The 20,418-nt window shown below is 39.8% G+C and overlaps 1 protein-coding gene across 7 annotated transcripts in view; it reads left to right on the top strand.

The window, feature by feature from the left end:
• Window positions 1-10,394: 10,394 nt before the first annotated feature.
• The window catches only part of AP1S2 (adaptor related protein complex 1 subunit sigma 2), a 28,932-nt gene continuing 18,908 nt past the window's right edge, over window positions 10,395-20,418 (top strand). For 6 of the 7 annotated variants that reach the window (XR_008497117.2, XM_054471821.2, XM_054471818.2 and 3 more), the window contains exons 1-4: window positions 10,395-10,544; window positions 12,702-12,880; window positions 19,222-19,330; window positions 19,715-19,852. Coding sequence is in view for 6 of the 7 variants with exons in the window: in XM_054471821.2 (XP_054327796.1) it covers window positions 12,702-12,880; window positions 19,222-19,330; window positions 19,715-19,852 (426 nt within the window). In the remaining variant the exon portion in view is untranslated. The remainder of the gene's footprint in view (window positions 10,545-12,701; window positions 12,881-19,221; window positions 19,331-19,714; window positions 19,853-20,418) is intronic. The other variant, XM_054471822.2, reaches the window with a different exon arrangement.

Below are 20,418 nucleotides of genomic sequence, written 5' to 3'. Positions count from 1 at the left end.
AGAAGCTCCTTGTTGAACCACTCTTATGCTCCAATCTCTGACTTCTTTTTCTACCAGCTGGATAAAATTCTCTTCTTTTAAAGGGCCCATATGATGAGGTTAGGCACGCTTGGATAATCTCTTTATCTTAAGGTCAATTGATTAGCAAGTTTAATTACATCTGCAAATTCCCTTTTGTCAGGTAACTTAATTGTGGAAATAACACCAGGTGGGGAACGTCATGGTAACCATCTTATAATTCTGCTTTCCACAGTTTTTTAAAAAAATTATTATTATTCTATATATTCTCCTGGAGTGATCTCATCCTCCTACTCAGCTTTATTTACCAGCTCTATGCTGATGACTCACAAATCTCCAACTTCAGCTCCAACCTCACTCCTGAGCCTTTAGACCTGTATCAACAACTCCCACTGTTTACTTGGATGCCCCACAGATATTTGATTTTAGAGGCTGAAAAATGAGTTCATCATTTCACCACCAGCCTGCCTTCTTCGTGGGTTCTCTCTCAGGGAATCATCCCCCAGTGTCATCTCTGACTGTATGCTCACTCACCTTGCCACCACATCAAAACAACCTATACCAATCAATCCAACCTCCTAAACTCTCTCTAGTATACCTCCTTTTCTTGATTAATAAAGAAAAGGAGAAAATAAGAATAACTCTGCTTATTCCCTGTTCAGGCTACCTTCACCTCTCATGTGAATTATTCAACAGCCTCCCAATTTGTCTCCTGGCTGCCAGTCTTGACTTCTGCAATGGACATTTGGATCTGCTTGTTCAATATCCATTCCAACCTCTTTGTGTTCCTTTTGGAAAACTAAAAATTACATTTCTTAGCTAGGCTTCTGGTTGCGATGTAGATTCCAACAATCAGGTGCACCCATGAAAGATTTGGAAGGTGGAAGTGATATATCATGAACAGGGGGCCTGCTTCTGCTATTTCTGGGGCAAGCAGGATTATGAAAGCATTTGGCTTTCAGTGACAGTTGTAGGGAGAGTCCAGTGTCCAGTCCCTAGCTACACGATTGAAAAGCAGCAGTGAAAAAAGGCATCCTCTTTGCTGGCAGCAGCTTTCTGATTTCCAGATCGTGGCAGGGAAGTGATAGTCCTGGAGCCAGCAGTTACATGGAAACAGTGGCTTAATATTCCAGCTCACTGATCACAGCAGAGGCATCAGCTCTCTGGCAGTCAAGTTCTGCAGTGCTATTCTGGAAGGTTTTCCTGGAAGCTCAGCCCAGATTTTGCTCCTCCAGCAATTCCAATCATTTTTAAACCGCTTCTGCTTGTATGGTTTATTTTACCTACAACTGAACTCTGACTACAGTAAATCCTATGATTTACCACATTTCATCCAGAGTGAGCTCTCTGAAACTCTAGAACTCAAATCCAATAATGGCATTGCCCTTGCTTAAAATCTTTCAATGCCCTCCAATATCCTTATATAAAGTCCAAATATTTTAATCTTGTTGGAAAGATCCTGCATGACCTGGTCCTCCTATTCTCTGCAGACTCATCTTTACCCAGGAACCCTCTGGCCACACTAACCTTCCATTCAGGTACCTAAGACATGAACCCATCTCTTTGTCTTGGCAAATGTCATTCTCCCTATATGGAACATTCTTGCCCTGTCTTCTCTTGACTGTCTCCCCCATTTTTTTCCGATCTTGGCCTAAGGGCTTTGTCCTCCAAGAAACCTTGTCTGACCCTACCACCCATCACTACCACAAAAACTCTGGGCTAGGCACTGTCCTGTGTGTTCCCACAGGTCCCTGGCCTTCCCACTTCGAAACATTGTACCGTTTGAAATTTCCTAGTTTGAAGCATTGTACTGCATTGTACTGGGATTGCTGATTGTATACTGTGCCATCCCTCTTGTTCCCATTATACCTTAAGAACCTGGTGAAAGGTTTCATGTCTAAGTTGTGTTCTATTTTACCCCCAGTTCTCAGTGAGTACCTGGCACAGGTGTGCAAATTGAATGAAGTAATAAAGAAGGTGAAGCATTTTAAGCAGAAGGTTTAATCTCTATTGGATTTATGTTTTAGAAAAGCATGTGGCCATGTGCAGAAAGAACCATAATGGAATCAGGTGGAGAGAATGAGCTGAGATATAAAGTCCAGTTTGTTAGTCTGACCTAGTGCAATATTAGTGGGGATGGAAAGAAGGAGACAGAAAAACTGGGGGCGAGGGGGGGGTGGGAGGAGTTTCATTCTTGTTGCACAGGCTGGAGTGCAGTGGTGCAGTCTCGGCTCACTGCAACCTCCACCTCCCGGGGGTTCAAGTGATTCCCCTGCCTCAGCTTCCTATGTAGCTGAGATTACAGGTGTGCAGCACCACGCCCAGCTAATTTATTTTTATTTTTTTTTTTGTATTTTTATAGTAGAGACAGGGTTTCACCATATTGGCCAGGCTGGTCTCGAACTTCTGACCTCAGGTGATCTGCCCGCCTCGGCATCCCAAAGTGCTGGGATTATAGGCGTGAGCCATCGCTCTCAGCCTAAACCTTCTTTTGGCACCACAATTCAACTTAATTAACATTTTAGAGTACTTACTCTATGCAAAGCATTGCATTAGGTTATGCCATAAAGCAGTTATTAAGATATTATCCCAGTTTTGGAGATTGCAAGGATTTCAGTCAGCTAGTAAAGACATAAATACTTTAATACTGGGCAGAGAGGCAAAAGGAAGTAGAATTGAAGAGTTCATGTTTCAAGGGTAAGGTTTTTCAGTTTATTTATTTATTTGTTTGTTTTTGCCTAAAGATAATGGGCTAGTAGTTTCTGGGCAATAGACAGTGTCCTGTGGTGGCAAGAACATTGCCTGGAGACAGAACATAGGAGTCTTACTTCTCCACCTGCCACTAACTGGTATGATCTTGAACAATTTGCTTAACTTCTCTGGACTTCATTCTTCACTTGTAAAATAAAATTTTTGAATAAAATTACCTTTAAAATTCTATTATCATGTATGTGTTATATTTAAAATGTGTACAGTATTTCTAAAATTTTTCATCAAATCATCTAATTAAAATGTTCATGTATTCTAAATAGTGCTTTAGGATAAATATTTTAACTTAGCTTTTTGTATAGTATTTAGAAGACAAGGATATAATAGAGTCAAAAATAAATCTCAAGCTTTGGTTTTTTGATTCTAAGAGGTTGATGATAATACTGTATTCACTTTTGCCAATTAGGGACAGTTTACCCAAATGTGCTTGCCCACCACCGCACTTCACTTCCTCAGCCCTTTCAGCCTTATGATTTTTTAAATTTTGCCTTTTCTATTGCCTAGTATTAATGCTAGGCTTTGTCAGAGGAATGTAAAAAAGAGCCTTAAATCATTCTTTTTGCCCTCTTTGATAGACAAGTAGTTTAAAATTCTGTGCTCAGACTGTTTAACAATTCTTCTCAAATTTCAATGGAAGGGAGACATATAAAAGAGCACAAAAAGCAGGATTAGAATCAAGTATCCACTTGAAAATTCACTTGCTCTTCCCCTCACTATGCATGGCTCCTTCTCTTTGTAACTAAGTATGCAACAAGCTTTCAAGAATGAACAGGAATGCTTGCAGCAGTAACAAATGAACCTGGGAAAAAAAATCAGTGGCTTAATACAAAGTTATTTCTCATTCATTTCAAGTACAATAGGAGTGATGATGGTGGTAGTGGTTTGTGTATGTCTCTTCCTTGCAGTCATTCAGGAACTCAGGCTGGCAGGATACCCGGGTGTCATCATCCAAGTGGCAAAAGCAGGTCTGGGGAGGGAAGGAGGGAAGAAGGAAACAGACTTTCCTGTGGGAGCTTTTTATGGGCTAGACCTGTCACTTTTATTCCTATTTCATTGGCCAAATCTCAGCTCCATGGGCACACCTAACTACAGAGGAAGCAGCGGAATGAGGTCTAGCTGTGTGCTAAGGAAGAGAATGGGCAGGTTTTGATTACTACTTAGCGGTCTCTGGTCTCTGCCTTACCCCTGGGACACATTGATTCTGTCTAGCTGTTCCCTCTGGACTTCTTCCTTTCTACCCCATGTCTTCAATTGCTGACAAAATATTTCAGAGGTGACTCCTACTTGCCATGAGTAGTTGGGAAATACTTTTAAGGTAGTGATTTTCATCAAGTAAGCATCTGACTTTTATGATGCAACCTTCAAGTTTCCCTAAGCACTCCAGTGTCTGCCTTAGAATATTATAGCTGGGAAAACTGGCTAGCCATATGGAGAAAGCTGAAACTGGATCCTTTCCTTACACCTTATACAAAAATTAATTCAAGATGGACTAAAGACTTAAATGTTAGACCTAAACCCATAAAAACCTTAGAAGAAAACCTAGGCAATACCATTCAGGACATAGGCATGGGCAAGGACTTCATGTCTAAAACACCAAAAGCAATGGCAACAAAAGCCAAAATTGACAAATGGGATCTAATTAAACTAAAGAGCTTCTGCACAGCAAAAGAAACTACCATCAGAGTGAAAAGGCAACCTACAGAATGGGAGAAAATTTTTGCAATGTACTCATCTGACAAAGGGCTAATATCCAGAATCTACGAAGAACTCCAACAAATTTACAAGAAAAAAACCAAACAACCCCATCAAAAAGTGGGCGAAGGATATGAACAAACACTTCTCAAAAGAAGACATTTATGCAGCCAAAAGACACATGAAAAAATGCTCATCATCACTGGCCATCAGAGAAATGCAAATCAAAACCACAATGAGATACCATCTCACACCAGTTAGAATGGCAATCATTCAAAAGTCAGGAAACAACAGGTGCTGGAGAGGATGTGGAGAAATAGGAACACTTTTACACTGTTGGTGGGACTGTAAACTAGTTCAACCATTGTGGAAGACAGTGTGGCGATTCCTCACGGATCTAGAACTAGAAATACCATTTGACCCAGCCATCCCATTACTGGGTATATACCCAAAGGATTATAAATCATGCTGCTATAAAGACACATGCACATGTATGTTTATTGCGGCACTATTCACAATAGCAAAGACTTGGAACCAACCCAAATGTCCATCAATGATAGACTGGATTAAGAAAATGTGGCACATATACACCATGGAATACTATGCAGCCATAAAAAAGGATGAGTTCATGTCCTTTGTAGGGACACGGATGAAGCTGGAAACCATCATTCTCAGCAAACTATCGCAAGGACAAAAAACCAAACACTGCATGTTCTCACTCATAGGTGGGAATTGAACAATGAGAACACATGGACACAGGAAGGGGAACATCACACACCGGGGCCTGTCATGGGGTGGGGGGAGGGGGGAGGAATAGCATTAGGAGATATACCTAATGTAAATGATGAGTTAATGGGTGCAGCACACCAACACGGCACATGTATACATATGTAACAAACCTGCACATTGTGCACATGTACCCTATAACTTAAAGTATAATTTTTAAAAAAGATAAAAAAAAAGAATATTATAGTGCATTAGATTGTGTGGGGCATACAATGACCATATGTCATTCTCAGTTGTGCATACAGATTTAGCTTCAGGTGAATATAACTGGGAATATTACTCTTCTAATGTTCTCGGGCTTAATGAGGTCAGCGATTAAAAAAATATTCAGATCTCAAGTTTCCTTTAGACCATGAAAATTATATCACAACTTTCTAGTTGGATATCATAGCTTTTTTTGGTATAGAGCAATGGTTCTCAAAGTGTGGTTCCCAGACCAGCAGCATCAGCATTACCTGGAAACTTGTTAGTAATGCAGTTCTCAGGCCTCACCTCAGACCCCCTGAATCAGAAACTATGGGAATGAGGCCCAGCAACCTGTATTTTCACAAGTCCTCTAAGAGAATATTCTAGAACCACTGGTTTAGCGATTTGGAGTTGAGTTAGATCATTGTTGAAGCATTTCACTTCAAGGATCAAATCAAGACATTATTTGAAATCGTTCGTTTAAAACATACAGAATCTCTCTCTTATATTGCTGTGAATGAAGAGTGACAGAAATTCATCAAACGAAAATATTACGAAGAGCCCTGGGAGGTCATGAGAGCACATAGTTTTCAAACGTGTTGGTTACAGAAATCTAAGGTTCTATGAAGCATCTCTAGGGGTTTCCTAAAAGAAAATGTTCATACGTTTGGTTGATGACTATCCTTTGACCATCCAGGGTTTGTCTCTAAAAGACTGGAAATTCTGTGTCAGAAGAAATGGAGCTTTAGGACCAAGTCAATACCTTATTTGTCTTTGTATCTTCATTACCTTCCAGAGTGCCCCAGCATAAAGTAGATACCTAACAAACATTTACAATGTATGTATGGATGGAATAGGCATCTCATGGATTCAAGTGCTTAAGTAACTTTTACTAATATTATGGGGTCATTTTTTGAAAATCAGTTTGGATAGTTTATTCTAGTTGCTATTAAAGAATACTGACTGCTTTATGTATGCCCCCAGTCTTTTAAGCAGTTAAGGATTTTATCTAGCAGATATTAAGAATAATGGCTCCAACTCTGAGAAAGAAAGAGAGGGAGAGAGAGGGAGAGGGAGGAGAGAGAGAGAGAGAGAGAAAGAGACGGAGAGAGAGAGAGAGAGAAACTTATATGAAGATAGTGTTTGTTCCATTTCTTGAAATGTCTATAAAAATATGTTACTGCATGTTAATCTTTTCAGTGACTAACCCAGGCTTTCTTTCTCAACCTTGGCACTAGTGACATTTGGGGCTGGATCATTCTTTGCTATGGGATCTGTCTTGTCCATTGCAGGATGCTGGGCAGCATCCCTGGTCTCTGCCTACTAGATGCTGGCAGCATCACCTACTACTCCTAGTTGTGACAACCAAAATGTCTCCAGACACTGACAAGTGTCCCCTGAGAGGCAAAAGTGCCCAGGCTGAGAATCACTGCTCTATCCTAATGTTCATAGGGCAGTAGTAATTTTCCTGCATTTTATTCAAAGCTATGGAAACAGGCTTCGAGAAAGAGCATATGTTCCACATTTCTCTTTAGCTCATTGTTGAGGACTTTGGCAGTGACAGCTCTATCTATTTTGAAATGATTTGGTTCACAAATCCTCATTATTTTAGGCCATTTTTCTCCCTGGAACAACTTTATCTTTGGAGATGCAAATTCACAAACTCTAAACATCTTTTTTACACTTTCTGTGATCTACAAGGCTTCAGCACTGAATTCCATTATTGGGCATTTTTATTTAATAATTTCTAAATAATCTATAGACTGGCTAAAGGAACTCTGTATAAGTCCATAATACAGAGCTAGCAACTAATGGAATGGTTTTTATCTACTTCCTTAAAATATTTTTAAAAATTATTTAAGAAAAAACCTAAGTAAAATGTAATAATACCCTTTATTACATCCTACTGCAAGATTCTGTCCATGGAAAGAAATTCACCATTGCTTCTGGGATTTACTTCCTGGTATCTAAAGAATATGCTATTAATTCTAGTTCATGATTTATTTTAGATGTTATCTATTTTCTTCCCTTTAGCACATGAGAATTTAGCATTATTTCCATCTCCCCTCACTTCTGCTCCTCCATAATATCAATATATGACAATTTTTCTTTAAATCATCAGTGTTTAAATGATGAGCTGACAGTGTATCCTGACATCCTTATCGACATCCTCATGTAAATGTTCCCTCTCTTATTTTCCACGTGGGTATGTGTTTTAAATAGTCCCTTTTAAAAAAAATTAATGGTATTTTGAGACAGTGAGAGGATAAAAGTATATGACCATCACACATTTAATAGGAAACTAAAATTATTTTTGAAAACTTTGGAAAGATTACATAAAAAGTCTCAAAATTTTATTGTTAGAAGGTAAAGATTTCTATTTTCCCCTCATCTCTTACATTTAGCATAAATGACAGTGAAGCATTTTTTTCAAATTTAAGAAACAAGTATAAAATCTGATTTTTAATTTTTCATTAAATGAATTTTGTATATAATTCTTGTATCAATATTAACACCAATAAATCAGGACCATCTAGAAAACAAAAACAGGATTAAAAAAGATAACCAATTGACATGACAGATGAAGAAGATACTAGGTGAGAAGAAACATGTATATAACAAAGCCTACAATTGGGAAATCGTGGGAATCAAAGTCAAGCAGTTAATTACTAACAAAGATGGCAACCATGTTTCTTTTGTCTTTCACAGTGAATGCATAATTAGCACTTAATACTAAGACTAGGGAATAAACCATCTACAATCTATTGAAAAAGACCATCTGCTTCTATAAATTTTGTTCTCATACACTTGCCAAAAGAAGAGAACATATTAACAAAATAATGGGCCCTGCACTGTTAATTGCTAGGTTGTTTGCAGTTGTGCTGTTGCTATTAGAATTTAATAAGCCATTCCTTCTGCTAAATTAATAAGCAGCCAAGATTATGTAATAGCTGCTTTCAGCTGCTAATTATTTTTCCCACAATTCCTTCCCCTCCCTACCCCTACCCCCACCTTTTTTTGACTAGGAGCAGGAAAGGAGACTGCCAGTATGTCATCAGCAAGTCTCCCGTCCTCATTTTCAGAGCAACATTAGGAGCATAATCAGAGTTTAAACTTGGAGGTGGCTATCTCAGGAACCTTGAGGATATAAGTGTTTTGTACAGAAAAAGAGAAAAGCAGCATTTGGATTCAGAGGGCGAGTTTTCATTGTGAACTATCTTTTAACCGGTTAATGGCATCTGTTTCTTGTAGTAAGAGAGAAATGGGACATTCGAAAGCACCTTTGGGGCATGACTGGGTAGGGAGAAATCTGGTGGGGGCGAGGGGGACCTAAAGAACTACAGAAAGCCAGCTCCGTGCCGTGTGTCGTCCCCTTTCTTTAATATTCCAGTATACATTAATCATACACGTTAATGGGAAACTTTCCAAGCAGCACAGTAGTGCTTGAAAAGGGGAAGTATTACACATTTCTGTTTTGTCATACAAAAGCATTTTTTAAAAGCCCCCAAAACTACTGTCTTAGTTTCATAGATACTATAATGCACACAAAAAGAATATAATCCCTAATAAAGGATTCCTTTACATTGATTACATTTAGCTTCGTGAAAAATTTAGCTTTTCTTTTTTTACTTTAGGCCATTAAAAAAATTCTGGCGACTATACTTAGGAACCTCTGCAAAAGGGGCATGGCCCAACAAAAACAATTGTCTCGCTTCCTTTGTAAGAACCTAGGTGACTCGGGTAATGAATAGCATTTCGATATGGGAAACCCGTGGCTCTTCAAGGAAGGTCACCTAATCCCGTGGGACTCCCCTTTCCTTATCTGTAAATGACTAGATGATTCATCCATTCTATCATTCAGAAAATTATGAACATCCATTATGCCCCGGCATTACGCTCAGCATTACAGCTCTTAACAAATTTATCACTTTATAGTCTTTATCAGTCAACTCACTTTTATTAGTTGTGTTATATACCAGGCAGTGAACTAGATTGAGATGCAAAATGAATACAATTTAAGGTGTGCTAAATAAAGGCTAACGGGCATGTGGGTGAAAGAGGGAATCGCTCTTACAGGGTTTTAGGGTGAGGCTTCATAGGAGATGTGACATTTGAGAGCAGGGACATGCCAGGCACAGCAAGTCGTCGGCAGTGCCAAACTCGAACCCAGGCGGCTGGTGGGGCGACCCAGTGTGAAGGAAGCGGGATCTCGAAGGTGAGGTGCTGTCCAGGCTTTTCAGCCGAACGGACAGTAACTCATCCAGTCCGCAGCACCGAGGATGGGCGAGGCGAGCCCAGGGAACAGACTCCCGCGAAGCTCGGGGCGGAAGGTGTTTGGGCTAGGGCTGGAGCAGTGCAATGGGAAGGAGAGGCCGGATTCCGGACAATTTTGAGGCAGAATGATAGCAAAAGGCCCGTGAATGCGTGACGAGCTCCACAGAACAGCTGACTTGTTTTTCCAGAGTTGCAGCATTCCCTCATCCCCTCCCACCCTCCTCGTCAGCCGTCACACCTCCCCGACCCACCCTCTGGGGACACAGAGAATCATTAGAGCTCGAACGTGGCTCTTCGCTGTCCGGAACTTCCCTGCCCCGCACCATCCGCTAGGCTAAGGACGCTGCAGAATCCCGTCCTCCTATCATTAAACAAACAGGACAGCCGCCCGCGCGCGTCCCGGAGGCACCAGCAGGAGCGCGCGGGCGCGCGGGCCCGGCAGACGCCGCTTCCGGGTCACGTGGCCCGGCTTCCGGTTCGCACCACCCCTCTGCGAAGAAACCTCCAATCGGCTTCCTTGGACTCAGCGCTTACCCGCGCTGCCTCCGGTGCCGCTGGCGACCGCTGAGCCGCTTCCCGCGCATCGCCTAGCCCGCCCCTCAGCTCGCCGCAGCCCCGGCTCCTCCCTCGTCCGGCCCCCGGGGCGGGGTCTGTCAGCTTGCCCTCCCCTCTCCGCCTAATCCTGCCCTCCGCCAGCCGGGTCCCCTCCCCACAGCACCACGGCTTCTCTTCCTCAGCACGGCGACAGGGGCTTCCCCTTCGCCGCCGCCGCCGCCGCCGCCGGCCAAGCTCCGCCGCACCCGCGGCCCGCGGCCGCCGTAAGTCCCTGGGGACGAAAGGGGGCGCCGAGGATGGGGGAGACGGGGAGGGAGGGCTGGGCGCGCCCCCCGCCACCCCGCGCGCTCCCCGACGACCCCACCCCGAGCCTGCCCGGCCCGCCACTGGGTCGCCGCGCCCGCAACTCACTTCTCTCCGCGTCCGCGCCCTCCGCACCACTCCGCGCCGCTCCCGGGGATGTGGGGGCCAGTCCCGGGCTCCGCGACAGCCTCGCGGCACCTGTGGTTCGGGAATCGCCTCAAGTTTTGCGGGGCGCTTTCGGGAGGGGCCGGGGGCGGTGGCGGCCGAGGACTCTTGGCGCCCCCTGCGCGGCGGCGGATGCCATTGTCTGCTCCGCTCCTTGCCTGTCACCTCGCCCGGGCTTGGTCAGTGATGGAGTGTGGCCTCGGGAGTCGGGGGTAGGCACCGGCGACGGCCGGACCCGAGGAACGCTGGCCCCGAGCCCGCGCCGCAGCTGAGCCCATTGTTTTTAATGCCAGTCTCGAGGAATTGTGGTGCCCTGTGATTTGCGGCAAAATCAAAGCGTTGGTTTTTAACACGAGGGAAGGAATACTCGTGCCTTGCAACCGGGTTTCGTCCCATGTTAGGACATAATTTATTTTAAGGAGAATACATTGTTTTTTCGTCCTGCAAAGTGGTAGGGCGGATACAGGACCCTGCTCCAGACAGCCTTGAGCCCATACTCTTCGCAAGCAAACCCTCACCCTTTCTGGTCACCAAGATCTAGGAATACGAGGTCCATTCTTTTCCAAGTTCTGGTAACGGGTTTGCAGTAAATGTCCAGTTGATGCTTCACTTGCTGCCCCCTTCGAATGCCATCTTCAGGACTTGCACGGGAGGCACTTTGGTATCACCTAATAATGTCCTTATATTTTGTTCCCCTGACGCATTTTAAGTGAGGTAACAGGGCCATTTTAACTTTACTAAAGTTGAATTGCCACGTCACACATTTCTAGATATCTTATTGATACCTTTTTGGGTGGTTACAAAAAGCGACGATAATTTCTTACCGAAATTTAGGGCCCATTTTTATTCTATATTGGTTCTGTAAATTTCCCCTCTCCGTGTTCAAATTCAAGATGGTGTGGTGAATCTTGAGAATCATGCTTGAATCTTATTTGCAGTAATGCTGTTAAAGGAACTTAACAGTGGTTAAAAGAAAAAAGGATACGTGTGTGAATTCTGCCTTTAAATTACCTTTGTAGAAACAATACTTCTGTTTGCAGTTGAGATGACCAATTGGATTACAAAAAGCTTGGCGTTAAAAATGAAACATGCAGACTAATCAACACATTTGCAGATCACAAATAAATACATACAAATTAGTTTAAGTATAAAACAGTAGAATTCAGCATCCACTCTATCTGTAGATACTATTTTTTATTTTAAATGAAGTATTTCATGTGATGTTTCAATGCTAAATCTTATTTAATAAGTGTAAATCTTATTGTGGCCTTTTAAACGTTTGTTTTCTTTTTCATAATACATTAACTCAGTTCTAGATTTTGTACATATTTAAGTTGGAATGTTTTAAAAGTCAGATGAAAACATACTTTTTTATTAAGGAAAATTTGTATTTATGGGATTTTTCGGTGAATATTTTGGATCATTCTGTTTTGCTTAAAATATGCCATCATAAACTGAGGAGAACATTCCAAGATATAAGCTACTGTCTACAAGTAATTCACCCTGGAACTAGAACGGCCTCAGGATGAAAAATAGCAGGTCTTCCGTTTCTTTCAAAAGTACCCAAACCAGTTGATGTCTACCATTCTCTTTTGATGCATATGGAGAGTGTGTAATGTATAGGAGAGGTAGAAAATAGTTTCTTAAATTGAAAGAGTAATCTTTATTTTTCTTCAAAAATTTCACTTTAGCTTATTACCCATTTTTCTTTCTTCTCCTGCACACTCCCCTCCAAACTTAATGTGGAACAAGGTGGGATTGGAAGGTTTGCATCTAGAGGAAGATCTGTCCAAAATAATTTCTTGCTATTTTAATTGGCATAGAAATATTGATGGCTAAAATCATCTGTCATGTAAATACCCCATCCCCCAAAGCTTCTCTGTGAAACACATAATCTTAACTTTATTGATTCAAAGTATTAAATGTAATCTTGATTTTATTTATCTTAACAGATGCAGTTTATGTTGCTTTTTAGTCGTCAGGGAAAGCTTCGACTGCAAAAATGGTATGTCCCACTATCAGACAAAGAGAAGAAAAAGATCACAAGAGAACTTGTTCAGACCGTTTTAGCACGGAAACCTAAAATGTGCAGCTTCCTTGAGTGGCGAGATCTGAAGATTGTTTACAAAAGGTATAATTTTTATTTGTCAGAAAGGTGAAATAGAATCAAATGTTAGGTCATTTAGGAAATTGCAGACTTTAGTGATGACATTTGTAAATAATGATTAATAAAGATTTAGATGAAATAGGTTTAAGGTAAAGCTTTGTGTTTTTAAAATAACTGGTGTTTTGATTGATAATTACTGAGGCTGAAATGATAAAGGCAGGGAAATCATTTGAAAACTAGTTATATAATTAAAGGCAGAAATGATTATTCATGCTTAATCATCTTTATAGAAGAGTTTAATGAATTCATTTCATTGCAGGGGAAAGTAGGGTCAGTATTTTAAATTGTGTGAGTAATTCTCTGAATTTAGACAAGTACAGATAGAGTCTAATTCTTTTTCCCCGAAAATTATAAAGTAATGACTAATATTTGACATGCCTTTTATCTGATTTTTAGAATCTTACTCACTTGTAAATACCTTGACTATGTAGACTGTTTCAATCACATAGATGTTTTAAAAACTTTGTGTATATATGAGATGTGTTTGTAAGCGGCATTTATTAACTTTTAAGTACCCTTGTTGCTATGGTGGGGGTGCAATTAAATATGACAGATAATTTTGCCAAGGACAGATTTTTTAAAAAATTTGATGTTACAAAATGACTCATAGATTGGCTTTTAACACTAAAATTTTTTTAATGCTATACATCTTTATTTTATAAATATCTGAAACCCTGAATACCCTAAAATAAATTTCTCAAGATTGTTCTAAGTAGGTTAAAAGAAATAAACTTTCTTCTTTTACAGAACATTTTTTGAGGGGACATTTACTTCATTCCCCATTTGTTTCTTTTTGAATAATTTGCTGAATTTAAGATAAGAGCATTTCTGCATATAAAAAGTTCTCTTGTGTGGGGAGTATGCGTGGAAGTAACAGTATGGGATACAATGAGGGTGGGAGAGAAGTCTGGTTTTCTTCTCAGCTTCCCTTTATTACACTCCAAATATGGGTTGGATATTTCGTCAGGGAGATGGCTGCGAAGAAATGGAGATTACAAGACACAGAGAGTTTCTTAAATATTGAGGACTCCTCTTTATTATTGAATGATCTTTGGTGATTTTGTATCTTTGGGTGATTTTGTATCCAGTGTTTCGTTTGGTCTTATTAAAGATCATAGAAAAATCGTATCATTTGAGAGGTGAGAGATGTTTTACGGTGATCTAGTCAGGTGATTTTGTTTTGTTTTGTTTTGTTTTAAGCTTTTTGCCCCATGGGTAGAACCTTAAATAAAATGAGTGGAAGTGAGGCTGCTCCTTGTGAAATCAGGAATGAGGATCCTGTATCCTGGCTCACTTGGCCTTTACCCCTCTGCACAGGAGACAGTTCTTGAGTTTGAAAACTGCCGTTGTTGATCAAACTTCAATTTTACAAAGAATGCAAATTTGGGAGAAGTGACTTGTCTAGGGCCATATGCCAGTTAGTGATTGACATGGGGCTGCAACTCAGATCTTAAGCTTAGAGGCAAAGATTTTAAACAGGGCTGGAAAAAGATCAGGTTTACATATCTTAAAAGATTGAACTGAGACAATGGATGAGGGCAGGAGGGGCTGAGACTGGCACCTGCAGGATCAGTAGGAGACTACGTGAGATCTTGAACCCAGGTGCTAGAAAGGAGAGCTGTCACTAAATAGCCATTATCAAATAGGTAGGTTTGATAAGACTTGGTCACCTCTAGAAGTGGGAAGAATATGGGAGGCCGAGGCAGGAGAATCGCTTGAGCCCAGGAGTTCAAGTCCAGCCGTGGCAGCTTAGTGAGACCCCACCGTCTCTACAATTAAAAAAAAAAAAAAATTAGCTGGGCGTGGTGGCATGCACCTGTAGTCCTAGCTGCTCTGGAGGCTGAGGTGGGAGGATTGATTGTGCCTGGGAGTTCAAGCCTGCACTGAGCCCTGATTGGGCCACTGCACTCCAACCTAGGTGACAGAGTGAGACCCTCAACAACAACAACAAAGCGGAGAGAGCAGCGAAGGAAAGAGAGGAGTGGGGTGATCTCTACATTTCTGGTTTGCTGATGGGGTACAAGGTGAGCTAGAGAACTCGGCTCATTTTGGGGTGAGTTGATTTGGGGATGTCTATGTGACTTTCATTAAGAGAAGCCTGATTTTCTGGTGGGATGTGGTTGGTGGAGGTATGGAAGTCTGGGGAAAATAAGACAAAGTATTAGATCACCAGCATTCAAGTGGCAGGCAAAGGAGATGAAGAAGGGACCTTCAGAGTGGAATGAGAAATTTCACCAATGCCAGATATTGCATAAAGTTCAATGAAAGTGAGGAAGGAATCTGGTAGATTTTATAGTGAGCATTTCATATAATGCCCTTTGCCAGAACATTTTCAGTGGAATAGTGGAGATAGAACTCTCGATGTAATGGGGCGAAGTGTGAAGAGGTGGAGAAATTTAAATAGCATGTGTAGACTATTTTGGGGAACTTTGCTGTGAAGGACAGGAGACGAGGTGGTAACCACTCATAGACATAGGAGTGGGGGACAAGGTTTTTAAAAAAGAAGGTGTGAGAGGCTTAAGCTTATTTCTAGATAGGGGAAGGAGTCCCCCATGTGGAGGAGGAAAATACCAGCAAGGGATTCAATCCCAGGAATGGGCTGTTATGGGAAGAAAGGAAAGCACTGCTTGGTGTTCATGCACATGTCACTCAGCCCATCCGTCTGTGTTGAGCCACTACTTTTTCTTTTGAAAGCTACAAAGAGTATCTAATCCAACTCTGATACTTACATCAAGCACCTTTAAATAAAAGGTGGACTTAAAAAAAACAGCTTTATTGAGATATCAGTCATATACAAAAGGTGGAATTTATCAGCTCTTTCTCTATACGTTCCCCCTTCCATTTCATACTGAAAACCTCATCTACTCTACCACTTACGGACATATTTTTTGTTGGTATAAACAGGTGATTTGTTTTCCCTACTGCTGGAAGCGAAGAGCTTTTTAAGCAGGAGAATTACTGCTTAGCTCCTGAGAAATTCTGGACTAGGACTTCTGCTGTTCATATCAGCAAGTGATTTTTGTTAAATTATCTCATCTACATTCTTCATCCTGAGTATTTGGCATACAAATTCCCCCTTTTGAGGGGGGGATGATGGATAAGAATAATTAATATTAGCTGAAAAGACAGACTGAAAATCTGGGGACTTAAGTTCTGTTCCCTTTGTAACGTTAGCTAGTTTTATGACTTTAAACAAGTCACTTTGTTTCCTTATCTCTAAAATAAATGCTCTTGAAGATCCCTTCAAGACAGGATACTATGCTTTTTTGATTCCTGTTTTGTATAGCATTTTGTGGAAGAGTCACTGGATTAACGTCTTTTAAAATTAATTTAAAAACATATATATCTCCAAATTACTAGCCTGATAATTTGTTAAAGAATACTTATTGATTTTCTTTACTAACAAAAGAATTTTTAATGACATACCAGTGGGTATTGAGAACACTTTAGCTACATTCACCCACAGTCAGCTGATATTTAGCTGATATTTAGCTGACTGCGGATAAGTCATGTGTTTTGAATATAAGAATAGGCACTTTCAGATGTTTTCTGAGTGCCAGTAATTAGAGTAAGCCTTAATCCACTGTGCTAAAAATAACCAAACATACCTTTCTTCTTACTAGTCTATTATTAATTTTACTTCAGATTTAGACTTACAAATAGGCACTAAGAGAACAAAATGAGCTCATTATTGAATTTTTTAAAACCATCTGGTCCTAAATATAGGAAGTACACTTCAGGTTCTCTTGGTAATCTTTTACTAAATCAGTATGGCATTTTTTACTTCTCTCCTCTTCAAAGCTCTTAAAATATTGTTTTGAGCACATTTTAATTTTTGCCAGGTATGGGATTACTTTAATGCAATTGCTGGCTATAGTTTTTAATGTAAAACTTGGGCTCTAGAGTTAAATTGCTGTTCCTAGGCAAGGTTACTCAAACCTGGGTCTCTTATCAATGCAAATAATAATGGTATCTCATGGATACGGTTGTTGTGAGGATTAGAATGGTAAAATATGCAAAAGCCTTAGCTAACATTTAGTGTCTCATGTAGGGCAAGGATTCAGTGAATGGTACTTAATTATTATGTTTCTGTTTTTTTCCTGCCCTAAGCTTTCTGGAAAGAGGTACATTATTATCCTGATAGCTATCTGTTCACCTACACCAAATAATTCATTAATTTGATTATTCTTTTTCCATTCTGAGTGAAAGTAAACATTACTGGCTGGGGCTTAGACACATCGTTTCTGATGATTTTTAAATTAATGCTTCCAAGTGATTCATGCAGTTTAGGACCTTCGACTAGTGTTTAAGTGCTTTTTATTTGTAAGGAAAGAGGCAGTACTGTGGATAAGGAGTGAGGATGGTACGAGCATTAGATTGTTTAACAGTAGCATGAGGAAATCTTAAATAAAAGGAATTTTACTTGAAACTGTTAGTAAACTTTGTATAATAAATTATTTAGCATTCTGTTCCTATCAGCTAGTCATATCTGGTTTTTAATCTACCATTTTTATGTCAGTCCCTTTAATCTTTAGTTTTCTTAAATCAGGGAGTCTTATGTATCATTTATCAGTTTCCTCAAATTCAAAGTTCTATTTAATGAGCATGGGTTAGGGAGGATGGATAGTTGGAATACTCCATTCTCTTTTAAATAGATAAACAAAAACAGAGTAATGATGGGAAAGAGAGGGAGCACTTTGTTAAACTTGGCATTGATGCCCTGTTTTGTCTTCCATGACTTATTCCCTTCACAATGATGATAAATGAACACATGTGAATACCTCCTCTCAATAAGACTACAGTAGCCCCACCATTTTAAATAACTTACTGAGTGTGGAAGTCGGGTAGAGTAGACATGCACAAAGTCATGATATATATGCCAAGTGAGTTTGTATGATACAGTGGAAAAAGGCCTGGAGTTAAGGTCAAAAGATCAGGTTTCTTATCCCAGTACTAGCACTTATAGGCGCTGTACTCTTAAGCCTCATTTTTTTTTTTTTGTCTTTTTTTAATCTGTGATCAAGGATGAAAGATAGTACTTGCTGTTGAAAACATCAAATAAGATGAAATGGTTTTAATAATGAAATTAATGCTGTTGTGTGAATACTAGTTATTTTCATACTAAGGAGCAAGAATTCATTGAGTCTCAAAACAGGTTGTTCGTGTTATTCTGTATACAGTATTATTTTACATTAATGCTACGAGCAGTAACTGCCCATTGTGTTTTCTAAAAATCATTTAAGTGATCTTCAGTGAAAATTATAATCTCCACTGAGATGTTCTGTGTTTAGCCTATCTTAGGTTTTTATTTTCTTTCTTTTCAAAAGCCTTAAGTACATGTAAACCATTTTAAAATGCCCTTTTAATCCCCCTCAAAGGACTTGCTATGCCTCAAGGTTGAAGTTTTGCTTCCTTGGGTCAAGCATAACCTGATTCCATATGCTAGAATCCTAATTTGAAGGAGAATATAAGTTTCCCAACCTTATTCCCTCTTCTAGGGTAAATAAACTACACTTCAGTTCAACAGTGTAGAACTTGGTAAATTTGAGGACAGGCCTCTGTTTCCCTTAAGTGACAGGAACTTTCTGTTCTCTTTCTCTAACTTCTGTAATAACGTGGAGCTGTTGTTCTTTTCGTGTGGTTTATTCCGCAATCCTAGAAACCTTTTTAAAAACAATTCTATGCTGTTAGAAGTCAAGAACATAGTTACCCTTGGGGGTGGGAGGTTGTGACTGGGAGAGGGTAGCAGAGGAGTTTCAGGGTTCAGTAGTGTTCAGCTTCTTGATCTGGGTGCTGATGTATAGTTGAGTTCACTTTGAAAATTTATTGAGCTTGTAGGACTTAAGGTCTTCTCTGTGTGTATATTATACATATTCCAATAAAATATCCCAAAATATTGACCTCATCTTGACATTATCTTCAACAAGTCCTCCTTCAATTGGAAGGTTTGTTTTCTTACAGTTTGAATTAATCTGCTATATATTTTGTTTTAATTAAGTAAACTTAGGAAAAACCTGGGTCTGCTATGTTTTAAAATGTTTATAGAAAAGAACCTGAAAGGAAGAAGGGCAAAATCACGTATTCTAAGTTGTATGATTATTTTGTTTTTTTCTTTTTGCTTGCCTATGCTTTTCAAAATTTCTCTTATGCATTTATTACTTTTGTAGTCTGAGAAAAATCTGTACTGTTGTGAAAGAAGAAATAAACTGTATAAACTTGGGGCCTTTCATAATAGGATGTGAAAATATATTTAGAAAACACCATTATAGGGTAACAGTTTTTTTCACATTTCTACTTTGTTACAGATATGCTAGTCTGTATTTTTGCTGTGCTATTGAGGATCAGGACAATGAACTAATTACCCTGGAAATAATTCATCGTTATGTGGAATTACTTGACAAGTATTTCGGCAGTGTGAGTAGTATTTTATTTTAGGAAATTGAATGCCATAGTATTTTTTGGAAGCTTTTCTCTAACAGGTTTATTATTGGGTTGTCTTGGGGATTCTAACCGCGGGAGAGGGTGGGAATGACTGTTTATTAGTAGAAATTATTAAGTTGTCCATATTGGGAACATGCAGAGCCCAGTCTTATTTAGCTTGTGGGAATATGTTTTCAAGTACTTGAGATTTGGAAATTAAGCTTACTTAAACCAGTGATACTTAGTCATTTTTAGAAAGAGTTAAGATTGATTCACTCTAGTTCGATTTTATTCACTACCTGATAGTGAATAAGCATCTGCTTCTGCAAGTTTTAACAATTTTTTCTTTTCTTTTTTCTTTTTTTTTTTCCTTTTAAGGTCTGTGAACTAGATATCATCTTTAATTTTGAGAAGGCTTATTTTATTTTGGATGAGTTTCTTTTGGGAGGGGAAGTTCAGGAAACATCCAAGAAAAATGTCCTTAAAGCAATTGAGCAGGCCGATCTACTGCAGGAGGTAAGCTACTTATTCTCTTCACTAGGCACTAGCATGTTTTGCTCTTGCTGGGGAAGTCTCATCATTCTTAACAGTTTCAGAAAGTACTCTGAAGCATGCTTGGCATGTAGTGTCCATCCATGTGCAGTTTATTGACTGGAATATGTGTCAGTCACGTCAACTCAGTTATCTATGGATGGATGGTTCAGTCTGGAGATGGTCCATCGGTCAGGCCTCTTCCCAATGGCCCTTTTTGGACCCTAAAACACTGGAGTCTAAACCTTTAGAGGACAGACTACTTGAAGAAGGGAAAAGATTGGCTGAAAGTAGCAGTAGGTTGAGAACTCTCCATCTATTGCTTCAAATTGTTTAAGATAACCCCCTTTTTCATTAGTGTAGATAATCAGGAGTTGACTGTGAGATTATGACATTTTAATTCCAAATTGGCTCATATTTTTACCTCATGTCCATTAAATGCAAAAGTAGCCAAGCAAATGATAGTGTTTTCTAATTATACTTTTTGTAGAAACTTCTAATTTTTTTGTGTTAGCAAAACTAAACAGTATTTGCATTTCTCTTTGCTCTTC

Source organism: Pongo pygmaeus, chromosome X (assembly GCF_028885625.2).
Source record: "Pongo pygmaeus isolate AG05252 chromosome X, NHGRI_mPonPyg2-v2.0_pri, whole genome shotgun sequence".
NCBI classification, from domain to species: domain Eukaryota; kingdom Metazoa; phylum Chordata; class Mammalia; order Primates; family Hominidae; genus Pongo; species Pongo pygmaeus.
This window is presented reverse-complemented; position numbering and strand designations above follow the sequence as displayed.